General features: G+C 39.1%; 1 protein-coding gene and 1 long non-coding RNA gene across 2 annotated transcripts; one reads left to right on the top strand and one right to left on the bottom strand.

Moving 5' to 3' along the window:
- Nucleotides 1–1,728: 1,728 nt before the first annotated feature.
- On the bottom strand, nucleotides 1,729–4,205 carry LOC102700473 (myb-related protein 308). The gene is made up of 3 exons (XM_015842023.2): nucleotides 3,892–4,205; nucleotides 3,641–3,770; nucleotides 1,729–3,496 (listed from the first exon to the last, which is right to left on the bottom strand). Exons 1-3 carry the CDS (start codon nucleotides 4,022–4,024, stop codon nucleotides 2,890–2,892), a joined length of 870 nt encoding a protein of 289 aa, XP_015697509.2. The 5' UTR covers nucleotides 4,025–4,205; the 3' UTR covers nucleotides 1,729–2,889.
- Nucleotides 4,206–4,380: 175 nt separating this feature from the next.
- Nucleotides 4,381–8,325, top strand: LOC107305284. Its single transcript, XR_001551417.2, has 4 exons — nucleotides 4,381–4,463; nucleotides 5,178–5,370; nucleotides 5,470–5,623; nucleotides 6,606–8,325. It is a non-coding gene; the product is annotated as an uncharacterized LOC107305284 (long non-coding RNA).
- The last annotated feature ends 6,042 nt before the right edge of the window (nucleotides 8,326–14,367 follow it).

The raw sequence follows: 14,367 nt of genomic DNA, 5'->3' as shown, positions 1-14,367 counted from the left end.
AATCTTCACTATTATGATTTTATCATGATTGATTAGAACGATGCACTATCACATTTCAACTCCTTTTGTAAAAGGAATACCAATATTATGCCTTGCTCTCCCACAAAAAGAGGAACTCTTTTACATCATCCTTATGCAGCAAACCCTTTTCGTAAAGAGTAATTAATCGACAATCTTCTGCTTTTGTGGAAGTTACTATGCTGTGGTGGGATTTCATTTTGGTTATGGTATTAAGAAACACCTGTAGATCATATTGCTGTAGGCTTGTAGCTTGATTCAGAGCATTTTTTTCTGGAAAAACTTTTCGTATAACATTCCACCCGAGGAACTTCCTCTGGCGATTAAAACTTCTATGTACTAAACCTTATGCTTAGCATAAGTTAAAATTTAAATTTTCAACCTTAGATTTAAAGTTGATTGAGGTTTTTCCACTAAAGTTTATTATCTAACAATACATATATAAAAGTTTATTCATAAATTATTTTTTATTTGCAAACATGCCATGTGGCTTTTTTAATAAAAAAAATCAAACGAACACCCTAGTCTGTAGTGGACACATGTATCAACCGCTAACTTCATTCCAAAATATTAGGGCTCTTTCGGATCAAATGAATTTTAGAGAAATTTTCTAGGGTATGAATCATTTGAAAATGAGAGAACTACACCAGCGGTCTCTAAACTTATGTGCATGTGTCATCTAGGTCATTGAACTCTCAAAATACATCTTTGGGTCCCCGAACTTGTCTGAGGTGTCATATAGGTCCAAACGGGCTCCGACCCGCTCCATCCGCTGAAGTGGCATGCCACGGTGGCGCATACGTGTTGGTGGGGTCATGTGGGTCCCACGTGGGCTCACTTGTCAGTTGGTCCCTACCCTCGTGTAGGACCACCGATAATCCACCATGGCATGCCATGTTGGCGCGTGGGGGCGGGTTAAGACCTGTTTGGACTAGTGATGGCACCCGAAACATGTTGAAGGGCCTAAAAATGCGTTTTAAGAGTTTGGAGACCTATATGACACACCTAGACAAGTTAAAGGACCGTTCATATACTTCACTCTTTGAAAAAACATCACCATATGTTTCTTTGGATCAAAGGAATGAGTCCTTAGAATTCCTAAAATGAGCTAAAACATAGGAATTTTGGAGAAAAATTACCATGAGTTTAAACCTATTGAAAAATTCTCCTTTGTGTCACACTCTCTCCAAATTCCGTATGATTTTTATGTAAAGCAGCCAAACAACATGATTGAACTATCTTGTGTTTTGACATTTCATAGGATCAAATTGGCACGACATCTTACTCATGTGTTTTTTGAATCCCGCATTCCAAAGAGGTTCTAAGCATTTCTAATTTATTTAGCGGGAATTAAGGTTGAGAAAAAATATTATATTCCCTTTAATAATGAGGAATGGATACAAGTACGAGTGTAGGTGAGTGATAAAATAAAAAAAATCTTGAATACGAAGTGATTGATTAAATAAATAGTGGTATAAATAATACTAAAAATGCTTATATTTAAGATAAGATTTAAACGTCAAAATGCTTATACTTGGGAAACACTACTTTTGTAAGCTATGAGCTTCTCATCGTGGTACTGAGCTTAGATCCTCTATAGTACTGTTTTTTTAAAAGATAAAAGACATGTTTTTTTAAAAGATAAAAGCCACACAAATGAGATTCTCTATAGTACTGTTCCTATGGTATTGCTCACTGACATGTGAGTCTCATAGCCTGTACTGCAGAGACAGTCTACAGAGGATCCCATTTATATGAGTTTTATCTTTTGAAAAAAAAAACACATCCTAATCCTGAGTTATACTTAGATGCCAAAGGAAAATTATGCCCATTGAGGAACATGCAAACCTCTACTGTCTGCTATATGGAACGAGAAGGAACATATAGGCAGGATGGGACTAGAGAGATCAGTCAGGGAGGCCACTGACTGACATTCTACTTGTGCTTACACCTCTTAACCCTCCCTGGCCCACAGTTGCTGATACATGACTAAAATACTAATTACCCCTACCAGCTACCAGCATCCACCAAAGGACAAACCACAAGCCAAGCTCCGACTGTTAAGTCATTAACTAACCAAAAGCTCCTCAAACCATGCCCCCTCCTGGATGGCACTTTATCCCCTTCATTAACATCTTCCCCATCCCTTGTACCAACCTACCTACCAAACCCAAACAAATGAGAGAGCATCTCACATGCCCTCCACTGTCTCCCCTGATCTCTTCTCTGATCTCCTCCTCCTCCCTCTCTATCTACAAGACACCTTTTTCTTTATTGTTTTTCTCTTTTAAAACTTGTGCCTCCTTTTCTCACTGGCTGCTCATGTGATTGCAAACACTCATCAAGAAACCTAACTTCCCATAACCACCAGCAGCACCACAACCACAGCACCTCATCCTTCCCTTTCATCAGTATGTGTCCTTACCATCCCTCATCTTTGGCCAATCAAGAGCATCTCCCACATAAAAAGAGCCATAAAAACAAGCTGCAAAAGGTCCAAGCTGCATGGGGGAGAAATAAAGTGTTTGGAAAGCTATGTGTTGAGTGATGCATTCTATGAGGTATCCAAAAGAGCATGCTTAGATCTAATGGCAGATCATGAGCTATCTATGTCTTGCCTGTATATGGAGTTAAAAGAAAACTAGAGGGAGGCAAAGGAAACAGTAGCTAGAGCATAGTCATGAACCATGTCACCAAGATTATGGATGAAGCATGATGGTGATCACTCTGTCCGAGGCTGCAAATAAGGGGAAAAAAAATAAAAAAGAGATCACATTTCCTGATGAATATTACAAAGAGCTAAGCATGTGTGGCTGGGTTTTAATTGCTAGTTAAGTAGTGTATATATGATTATCTCTTCCCTCATCTTAATTATGTCATTGTTGTGCTAGTACTGTTGTGGCCGCCTCCTAGCGGTGTGATGAATCTAAACATGTGCGTGCTGGCCTGCATGGAGGGAGCGCCGCCGCGGCCGCAGCTGCAAACCTCGCCGCCGTGGAGCCCGAGGCGGTTCAGGCACAGGCACACCGCCGTCGCATTGCTGCCGGCGCCGCTCGCCGTCGTCGTCGTCGTCGCTGCCGCGTCGTCTTCCTCCTCCTGTTTGAGCTGCTCGCTCTGCGGCTGGTATGGAGCTAGGCTGATGGAAAGGTTGAGGTCGATGCCGAGGTGCCGCGGCGGCGGCGGCGGAGTGGCGGAGCTGGGCTCGTCGTCGCTGCTGTGGCTGCATGCCTCGGGCGAGTTGGAGAGGACGGCGAAGTGGTCAGGGTGGTGGTGCGGGTGCCCTGCTGACGCAGCCGCGGCGGCGAACCGGCGCGGCGCCTGGAGCTGGCTGTGGTGGTCGGCGGCGGCGGCATTGAGCGGGCGGTGCGTCTGCGGGTCGACGCCGCGGGCGAGGAGCTTGCGCTTGATGTGCGTGTTCCAGTAGTTCTTGATCTCATTGTCCGTCCTCCCCGGCAGCCTCCCGGCGATCAGCGACCACCTGCATATATATACATATATAGATATTAGATATGTCACAACCAGTAACATGCTTTTTGATTCATCCATGCATGGCGACGCACTGCCGCCATGATCGGATCATGCTTCTGATCTCTTAGCTGATTCTGCAGGCAGGAAGGCTTACTTGTTGCCGAGCAGTTCGTGAAGCTTGATGATGAGCTCGTCCTCCTCCTCGGTGAAGTTGCCTCTCTTCAGGTCCGGTCTCAGGTAGTTGATCCACCGCAGCCGGCAGCTCTTCCCGCACCGCAGCAACCCTACAGGTAATACGCATGCAAACACGCACTCTGTCCAGTCAGTCACCGCCGGCCTTCCACGTCGCCGGTGCCACCATGGCCGGAGTACATATGGTCAATTTGTATACAAGTGTGTATGTACCTGCTGCCTTCGGGAGCGACCTCCAGCATCCCTCACCGTTGGCCTTGATGTAGGCGATGAGCCGCTGGTCTTCCTCCTTCGTCCAGGCTCCCTTGTTGGTGTGCGCCTTCTCGCAGCATGGGGACCTCCCCATGCCAGGCTATCTAGCTCAGCCTCACCTAGATCACTATATATACACACCGATTGAAAGAAAAGCTCTCTTCTTGATATTTGGTTGCAGAGAGAGCAGATGCACAAGAAGAAACACAGGATGAAGAACCGAAGAAGATGAGCGAGCGAGCGGCTTGTGCAGGTGGGTGATGCTTTGTGGGAGCTTTTTGTGAGCAAGGAGAGAGAGGAGGGAGGGATGGTGGTTGGTTTTATACGAGGGAGGAGGAGAGGAGGGGAGGGGAGGGGAGGGCCCCATTGACCCGGATCCCTCTGGGGCATTTGACCGAGTAGGTGGGTGTGGGTGTGTGGTGCGATGAGGCGAGGGGAAGAGAAGAGAAGAGAGGAGAGGAGGGAGGGGAGGAGGAGGAGGAGGAGGAGGAGGAGGTGGGGTGAGTGGTTCTCCCGGGGGCTGGATTTGGTAGGTAGGTATACTTCACTCCCAAGTGCACCTTGTCCTATTCCCTCCTCCTTTTTCTGTTTCTGTGGTTTTGGTTTTGTTTTTGTTTTTTTCAATCAGATTTGTTTTTGAAGGGGGATTGCTGGGTGTACCCCGTGAGTGTACCAGAAGCGTGAGTTGGCGCGTATAGGTAGGGCTTTTTTTTTCTCTTTGCTTCAGGTTTGGTGAGTGTACGTGGTTGTAAGGCCCGCAAAAACTTTTCAAAAAACATCACTTGATGTTTTTGCAAAAACTTTTTGCAAACCAATGGGGCCTAAGTCTTTCCGAAATACATGTGTGCTAGTATCTAGAAATTGTTTCTGGTGTGATGTATACAATGATGTATAATTGTATATTTGTATGTATAGACATGATGTATAATTGTACGTGTAAACATGAGGTGTACATGTTAGTTTTGGTTAGATTGTTAGGTGATTCTGTTTTTTATAGAGCAATTTTTCATCCTTGAGTAGGTACCATGATGTACCACTGTTTTCTATGTAAAATTTAGTATATCTTGGTACCTTAGATACCAGAAGATACCAAATTTTACATAGAAAACAGTGGTACATCATGGTACCTACTCAACGATGGGAAAATTGCTCTTTTTATATATCTGTGTTCTTGTGCTCTATAATAATTGTTGTATTTTTATTTATGTAATCTTTCATTTAAGATGATGATATTAACTTGATTCTAGGATGCAAGCCTTCTATTGGACAGGAGGGGACAAGAGCTAGCCCAAGGTTTTCAATTGGTCCAATAGCTTTGCTGTTGCTTGATGAAAGAAAAAGGCTGAGTTGGAAACAAGCTTCAATGGCTCCACACCCACTTCCACGTTAGTAGAGATTTTTTTGGGGCACACATCAGCAGCACATGCGGATGCTTAATGGGTATAGAAAGTGTCTATTCTCTCGCTCTGACTCAGACTACGTTGCTTCCCATATTATTTTAATTTCTACTTACAATCCCGTAATCTTTTTATTTTTCAGGCTCACCCACCGACATTTTACTAGCACCCCACGCTAGCTCACCTCCTTTCTGAGATTCTAGAAAACCCAGCATGTCTTTGTGTGTGATTGTGCAAGAAAGAAAGCAAAGAAAGGGAAAGGGTGAAGCAAGAAAGGGGAGAATCTGATCAATTTGGTGAGCTACCCCCTCCCTCCCCGTTCCCCTCCCTCTTCATATGGAGCAAGTTGTGCACTTGTTTAAACCCCTACTTTATTCTTGGTTGGTGGACATGCTGCAAGTTAAGGGTAGGCCGAGTATTCCATGTACTCACGCTTGCATCGGAAGTAGCACACCCAGCTATTGCACCACAGAGTAGCTTGGTAGTCTCATCCCTCCCATCTTTCATCAAGAAACAGAGGATAAATGATAAAGAGTAAAAGTTGAGCTCTAACAGAACATCTACCTCATCATCTATTTTTAGATGTCATCCATATTACGAGAGAATCTTTATATTTAGATGTTCTCTCTCCAATTCTTCAAATAGATATAGAGGATGTCATATATAGATGATCTGCTGGAGTACAGAGGTATATGAAGGATGAAAGTGTTTTAGATGATCATCTAAATGAAGGTATGGATGACTAAATTTAGATGAGCTGCTGGGATGCTCTAAGGCCGAGTTAGTTATCGGACGCGGAAAACGTAGTAATAGATTAGTATATTATTAATTAATTATTAATTATAAAAATTATAAAATATGCTAATATGATTTTAAAGCAATTTTCGTATAGAAAACTTTTATATCATTTAACGATTCAAAAAACATACACGCGAACCAGAGTGAATCTAGGGTTAGAAAAGGTATAGCTGAACACAGTGTAGCTACTGCCTCCGTCACACAAAGTATGCATTTTTTTACAGGTTTATGTTCCATGTTTTACCATTTATTTATTTTAAAAATATGATTAGTATTTTATTGTTATTAGATTAGAAATATAAATATTACTTTATGTGTGACTATTTTTTAAAAAAATCATACATTTTTCAAATAAAATGGAGGGTCTGAATACATAAGTAGTAGATCAATAGCTAATGGAGTGTTACTCGTTTTGTCAATTCATGGCTAATTTTTTTGTTTGGTTAACTTTGATCAGTGATATGGTCATGATGATGGCAGGACAATTCGAACTAGTCTTGCTGCAATATTTGAATTTCTAAGAGGAAGGTTGGACTACTTCCATTCCATGAGAACATCTTGGAGTCCTGACCGGACAAAATACAGGTAATCCTATTATCCTAGTAGAGTAAGCTCGGTTGTTCATGTTCAAACAAAAGAATTATTTTAATGGTTAAATCTCCAATGATTTATCCTTAAGAATTGTAAACTCATTCGGGGTTTGGTAGTGACATTGATTACAGTGCTAAAGAATATATTTTTTGGTACTCCGGTCCATGCAGCTGCTCCCTTTTGGTGCCATGAAACCTCACTCTTGCATTCTTTCTGTTGCATGAGGCCAAAGATAATACCACCAGATCTACTACAGTTAAAAGTGCTTATGTGCTCCATTAAAAAGGGAACTAGTACTGCAAGCATGGTATCCAAAGTGATCACTAACAATCCTGAAAGGCAATTTTGCTAGCTAGTAGATTATATGCAGGGTTTATGTTACCGCAAACAGCTTCAAAACCGCCGTCCGGCGAAGCAAGATCATCATGATTTTTCACGGTTTTGCATGGTTTCTCTCTGCGGTAGTCACGGTAACGGTGACAGAAATGCCATCGGTTTCGTCTACCCTGATTACATTACATGTGTTTGCAGAATTTCTGACATTTTCTCTCTAGCAACATATATATGGAGCATGAAAACATTTTTCCTAACAGCGTATAACTATTTTACATGAAAGCTACATGTGTGTTGATGTACACACTTCACCCTATATGTCACATTTTAGCCATGTTTCTTCATTTGTGGTGCAGATAACAAATGCTGGAAACAGAGTAGTAGTAGGAACAGATGGAGAGGCTCCTGGCCTTGGCCTTGCATGTGGAGCATGGAAAAGTGAGTAGCTAGGAATTGATTGGTGGAAATAACTCCTAGAGGTTAGGTTAGTTTTCTCCTCCTTGTTGGGTGCAGCTGAGTGGCCAGTCCCATAGTACAGAGATCTGGTATCTTTGTCAAGGCCAGGAAGCCTTAAATGCATCCATCAACCACCACTCATGCTAGCCTCTCTCTCTTTCTCTGCTTGCTTGCACCTACACCATCCAATCCAGTCCAGTGCATGAGTGACCAGACCAGCCAGCCCCCTACAAAACACCAGGCCACACAGCTGAGCAGTGATGAGTAGGAGTAGGAGGCAGGACCTCCTCATCAGTAATGTCACCCTCTTTTCCTCCCTGGAACTGCGTCATGGACCCGGCCCTCATGCACAACAATTCCATCCTCTCCAGTTTCACAATACTAGTAGTATTATTTATTTGTAGGTATTGAACTATCAACGCTTCAATATTTGTCTATTGAGAAAACCAATACTCTCTCCGTCTTAGAACAAAATAATTTCATCATCGCCTCCTTTTATTTGTCCTAAAATATATTTATTTTTTTATCAAATCATTGCATTAGAATTTGTGAAAGTAAGGAACACATGATTTGTAATTATATATATTGGATAACAATTGCATTGAGATTTGATAAAATGGGGGGTATTATAGTTTTATTGGTTTTGTATTGGTATGTATGGATGGGTGATAAATGAAGTTATTTTGAAACAGAGGGAGCACATAGTGGTTGCAAAATTCTCACCCTTTATTCTTAATGCCATGAAACTGATTATATTATGGGTTTCATGGGGGCATATATGTGGGGTGATTGTTGGTTTTTTTTGGAAAAAAAAGGTCAAACGGCATATTTGCAAACAAAAAATAATTATGAATACAAATTTTATATGCATATTCTTAGCTATCAAAAATAAACTTTGGTGAAAAACCCCAAACTCGACATCAAATTTAAGGTTTAAATTTAAATCTTGGCTTATAAGCATAAGAATAGAGAAAAAAAATACTGCGACATGTTTGGTGCCAGGACTTGCTCTAGGATGTGTTCTTGTCTCCTTGGTTAATGCCTCTGGATTGCAGGTGGCCGGGTCCCTCGTATCAATTTAATGCAATTGTTCAACAGATACAGACTATGCAACCATGGATCTAATTTAGTGCAAAAGGTAAATTCTTTCTAAACAAATTGCTATTTGCAAGATCTCATATTGCTTGGATTATATAGTTTGAAACATTTTAACTCAAATCCTCAAGTGACAGACTTGCTAACAGGTCTCGCGAAACAGCGGTAACCAACGTGATAATCGTGGTTACCACATACTCTGCTTGAGGACGGTAGCTAAAGGCATGATTTGAGTTGCTAAATTTCGTCAAATTTAGAAAATGTTTTTTTAAAAAAACCACTTTATATGAATTGATTTATAGAATTTTTTAGTGAAAGAAATATGTGAATTTCTAGTAAAGATTAAGGTCCAAAATATTATTAGACCTAGAAAAATGAAAAATAGCTCCATTTAGCCAAATGAAAAATAGTATCACATGTGTATGGAGCTGTGGATGTAGACCAGGTCTACCTAGGGGCATCCTAGGAAGGGAAGGGAAGGGAAGCCAAGAGAAAGAGAAGGAAAAGGTAAGGAGAGATGTAGCAGGCAGGCAGGCAGCAGCAACAAGTTGCAGCTGGTAGTGTAATAAGTGTATTAATGAATGAGATGAGATGCTGCTGAGCTACTGCTCCCTCCCAACTCCTTTGGCCAAATCCAACAAGAGGTAGGTAGCCTGCTTCAATAAATTGGCTTACCTGCACCCTCTACTGCCTCTGCTGCTGTTATACCAATTCCATTTCTCTAAATGATTCTACTACAAATACAGTACTCCAGTGGTAGTGCAGTAGGAGGCAATGGGAAGGTGCAAGAGCAAGACTGTTAACTCAATTTTGGGGATTGGTTTCCTTGGTTTGTCAAGTCACAAGAGCTTCACCAATCAGCAATGGTGTAAGGCAGACATGCCACAAAGTATTTCTCTACTGTTTCATGAAAATATCTTTTGGACGATGATGGAAGGCTGGTCGGAAGTTACTGCCACCATCCCAAAATGTATATTTCTAGTATTTGAATGGTGTATCGTATGTAAGTATTTCTAGTGTCATTCGTAGCACTGTTGTATTATCAATCACTTTTAATTCAAAATTCTTCACAATTTATCCTAGCCTTCACTCCCACACTCACTCTTTTTTAATTTATTGAGGAACATCAGTCTTTTCGTCTCAACTTTAATCACAGTTAAACAACCTAGAAATACTTACTCACTCTTTAAAAAGAAATTATGGAGGATTTGTTTCCTATACAAAATAATCCGATAGAGCCCTATGAATCAAAGTATTGATTCCTACACATTCCTTTAAAATTACCATGAAATGAGGTATTTTTTAGGGATTTTGTAGGAAAATAAGCACGTAGTCTCACCTTATGTTTTGGTTTTCTTGTGCCTTCAATCCTATGTTTTTTTGTGTGCCAATCGAAGAACAGTTTTGAAATTTTCTAGTGTATTGAAATCCTTTAGAAATTCAATGTATGACGTTTTATTCCTACGTTTTTCTTATTTATATGATTTTGTAATCATGCCTTTCAAAGAGACCCTTATATTTTGCAACCGAGAGAATATCTTTTACCTGTGGTCAAAACCAAAGACATGTAGTAGTAATTATATTCTTGCATTCCAAAAAATGGACCGAGTATTGGAAACAAAGAAAAAACTAAACTATAGTTGCAATAGAAAATTATATATTTGTGTTCTTGACTATGGTTTTGTTTTGACAACTATGAAATCATTCACTATTGATCTCTAAACTCTTAAGATCATACACACTATATAGGAGTGTCTAAATCAAGATGGTTATTGAAAATGTGGAGCTTATTAGTTATGAGGAGTCCACTTGTTTGCCTGGTAATGACAACATACTAACAAACTATAAAGAAAAGCAAGACAAAGGGAAAACAAAGAAGTGTTACTACGTGTCAACCTCATTTCATTTTTCCTCTTTCTATCCGCTATCATATATATGATCTACTTTAATTACAAACTAGAGTGTCATATGTGATGCGACTTGACCAAAAAACCACATGAGTTTAGGTTTAGGAATGGAATATGACAATTTCAAAAGTTGGCACCAATAGCAACTGGTCTCGTACTTTAGTGAAAAATAACTACGGATGTTTATTAGTAACCGTAAACTTTTTGCGACAATTACTAATTGGCAGTCAACAAGCAGGAACAGGAAGGTCTTTTAGGCAGAACTATAACCATTAATTTCTCTTGATATATTATTAGTAAGACCTGGTAAACTATAATGCTGTGAAAATTACTTCTCAACAAGATAGTCATGCCGGATCTTTGAAAAATTGTCCCAAAAAACGACATGTTTTGCACCGTGCTCTGTTACTCCGAGGAGCCCTGAGCTTGAGCAGGACGGGAATTTGGAATTCCCTGATCTACTGGGATAATTGTTTGACTTTTTTTTTTATAAAGACAAACAATATACATATAAACAAAAAATAATTTCTGAATAAAATTTTTATATATATATTCTTAGCGATATTAATACCAAGCTGAAAAAAACTTGGACGAAAAGATGGAGCTGAATAGCTGCCTAGAAAAAAAATACACTAGTAGTAATAATAGTAACCTGAAGGAAGAACGACTTGGTCAATGCAGCGTTACATTAACAAGATGATGCGACAGTAACAAAGAGAGGAGAGCAGTTGGTGCACAACATTTCAAGCGCTGTCCCCAGTCTACCGGAAAGTTTTCCGTAGCTGACACAACGAAGAGACAAAAACATTACTCTTTCCTCGTTTTTTCTTGTTCGTTGTCACAGACACGTAATGGAGCGAAAATGAGAAAACATCTGCTGTCTCCCTCCGTTTCCAGGGACTTCATTTTTTTAACTGTTTTTTTACAAAGATTTATTATTTTTATAAAGTTACTATATTGGTATTTAATAAAATAGAGGATATATGTATGGTAGTTTAAAAATAAAACAAATACACTGAGATTTGGAAAAGAAATTCTACGGGTCAATCTTTTGGCTCGTGGGTGGAAAAAGGTCAGCCGACGTATTTACAAACTGAAAATAATTTATAAATAAAACCTTTATAGATGTGTTTTATCGGTCTAAAAATAAATATTGTAAAATTAGATATGATGAAAAAATCTCAAAATTACTCCAAATCTAATATTGAAAATTCAAATTTTGGCTTTTAAGCATAAGCAAAAACGAAAAGATGTGGGTTTAAAATGAAATATTTAACAACCCTGTATGCATGCAATGTAATGGTAGGAAATTAAGAATAGATGGTGGTGTTGACCCCTGGGTCAAGAGATGGACTAGGTATAGAAACTGCAAGAAAAAGGCAGAGAGGTAATTGAGCTTTGAGCCCAACAAGATGATGACTCGTTCAGCCTTATAGGTAGCGTCGTTTCTTTTCATGTAATGGCGTCGTTTAGGGTGAGTTTGATTGGTGGGATATAACTGGATGGGAGATGACCTTTTAGATTTTTCGTGTTTGGTTCATGGGCGAAACATCTGATCCATCTAACCAAACATAAAACTGTATCACCGTATCCCTAAAAATATGGATGGTCATATCCATCCCACTTTGACCACTAACCGAACGTACCCTTAGCTATCTAACTATTTTGACCACCGAGAATCATGCATGCACATGTAAGTGACAAGTGGTTTTGTGGTAACTATTTATTAGGTCATACAAAAGCTTATACTTTTGGCTGATGTATTGTATTAGACGTACGAATTTGTCTAATTATTCGAATGAAGCTAAAGAAAACACAATAATAATTGAAATTATAACAAGGATATGGAAAAAAAAACCTTAGGAGGCAGCATATTCAAGCCAAGATATACATAAAAATAGCTTATCCAATACATACTCCCTATAAAATATAGTTGTATGATGTTTCTGCTTGAATACGTAGTTTTGTAATTAATACCCCTTCCAACTACGATTATAAGTGACAAAATACACATGGAAGCTGGTAGATGAACTTATATGAGGATAAATTAGAAGTTTCATGTTATAAACGTAACAAACAACTTTTAACAAGTTGTCTAAGCAATGCAACATAATATTTTAAAGAAAATAATTTTTAAAGCGCAGAACGATGAGAGTATAATTCGATGAACAACCTGAAAGGAACACTACCTAACCTAAGACGATTTACTACTTTAAAAAACATGGTTATCTCACACGTACTTTTCATGTAACATGAACAGTAAAAAAGTATAATTAAACTGAAGCATGCAAATTCCATCCGATCGACTCGATGCGACTGGAAGCGTACGGCAGCTGGCATTGACGCTCCCATTTTTGTCAATTGGAAGCTTTGAATCGAAACTGATCTACTGTACCATTGACGATATTCAGTACTCCCGTCAGGGGTGAAGGGGGTGTCACTGTATCTGAATTTAAATCGGAGGAACGAATATATGGTAAAAATTTATAAACTTTAGTTAAAAATTTTTCAGCTTCGCTACTGTAGTCCGTCAGTCCCACAATAAGTATATTTTTACACCGTTTATATTTAACTTTTTACATCCGTCTTGTTCGAAAAAAATTATGATTACTATTTTTATTGTTATTAGATAATAAACTATAAATAATACTTTAGGTGTGGTTATATTTTTTCTTTTTTAATAAAATTTTTAAATAAAACAAATGCTTAAAGCGTGGGATGTGAAAATCTACCGATATACTGGTTAATAATAACAATAATGGTAACCCTAGAACACACGACACTATCTGTACGATGGATCGTACGTGCCGTCCGTACATACGGAAAGGCAGCCGTCGAAGAAAGAAAAACGCAGGTAAAGCGAAAGTACCATCACTGGTACGGCAGCGCTTTAAATTTGACTTGATCAAGATCAAATCCAACCGAATCGGAGCGAAAACGAAGCCGTTTCCGTGATTTCGTCGTCGTGGTTGGTACAAACGTGCTAGAGATATCATGCGTATATACTCCTTCCAGTTTGGCAGGTCGTGTCGTTTTGGACAACGTCACGATCTTTCGATGTTTCATACTACGAAAATATATAAAATAAATAAAAAATCATCTTTATTAAAATACTCATTGTGACTTATATACACATGTTTTTCTAATATTTTCAAACTATATATTTTATTAAAAATTATTACTAATCAAAGTTTTAAAAGTTCGAGCACTTCTTATTGAAAGGACAGAGCTGCATGCTGGTCAGTTGTCAGGAGGGTTTTTACACGCTTGGTGGTTGCTTCATAGTTCTAAATCAACAATTTAATGCCTTGTCGATGATCTAGCTAACTGGGTCTTTTGCTTAATTCATTTGGTGTTTACCTAGCACTTAGTAGTAGTTGATGTTGTGTTCAGAGTAATTTGAGCCTAGCTTAGGCAGTATGTTCTTCTTTTCTTAATTTTCTCTCTCAGTAGTATACTTTAATTACCAATACTAATAAATTAATGAATACTTTTGTTTAGAGTTGGATATCTACTATCAGTAAAAAGTGTTTACTGATAGTGATCAGCCTCCCATATCAATGATGTGATGGTGTAATTAACTTTCATATTGGTGCCCCGAAAGTTCCTTCTGGGGTGAGATATGGAAGATTGGTTTACTTCATCATTAAGCTATAAGCTATACACACGCCTACAAGGTTGTTTGCCTGTTCATTCGTTTTCTGTTTAGATTTAATTAAGTGGTGGGCTAGCTTGTGATTAGCATAGACAAACATTGTGAACAAAACAAGCATACTACATGCATCTTCAAGATATCCTTTAGAAATGGCAATCAAGCTAGATTTGTGCAGGATAATAATGTCCTAACTCCTATGGCCATT

The sequence above is a fragment of the Oryza brachyantha genome, chromosome 11 (assembly GCF_000231095.2).
Source record: "Oryza brachyantha chromosome 11, ObraRS2, whole genome shotgun sequence".
NCBI classification, from domain to species: Eukaryota; Viridiplantae; Streptophyta; class Magnoliopsida; order Poales; family Poaceae; genus Oryza; species Oryza brachyantha.
Note: the sequence above shows the minus strand (reverse complement) of the source record. Positions and strands in the feature narration are given on the sequence as shown.

What these genes read in the sequence shown, in the direction of transcription:
- LOC102700473 (XM_015842023.2), bottom strand. Translation starts at nt 4,024, where the DNA reads ATGGGGAGGTCCCCATGCTGCGAGAAGGCGCACACCAACAAGGGAGCC. An exon ending in GTCGCTCCCGAAGGCAGCAG is followed by an intron (nt 3,771 to 3,891) that starts GTACATACACAC and finishes TATTACCTGTAG; the next exon opens with GGTTGCTGCGGTGCGGGAAG. An exon ending in CACGAACTGCTCGGCAACAA is followed by an intron (nt 3,497 to 3,640) that starts GTAAGCCTTCCT and finishes ATATATATGCAG; the next exon opens with GTGGTCGCTGATCGCCGGGA.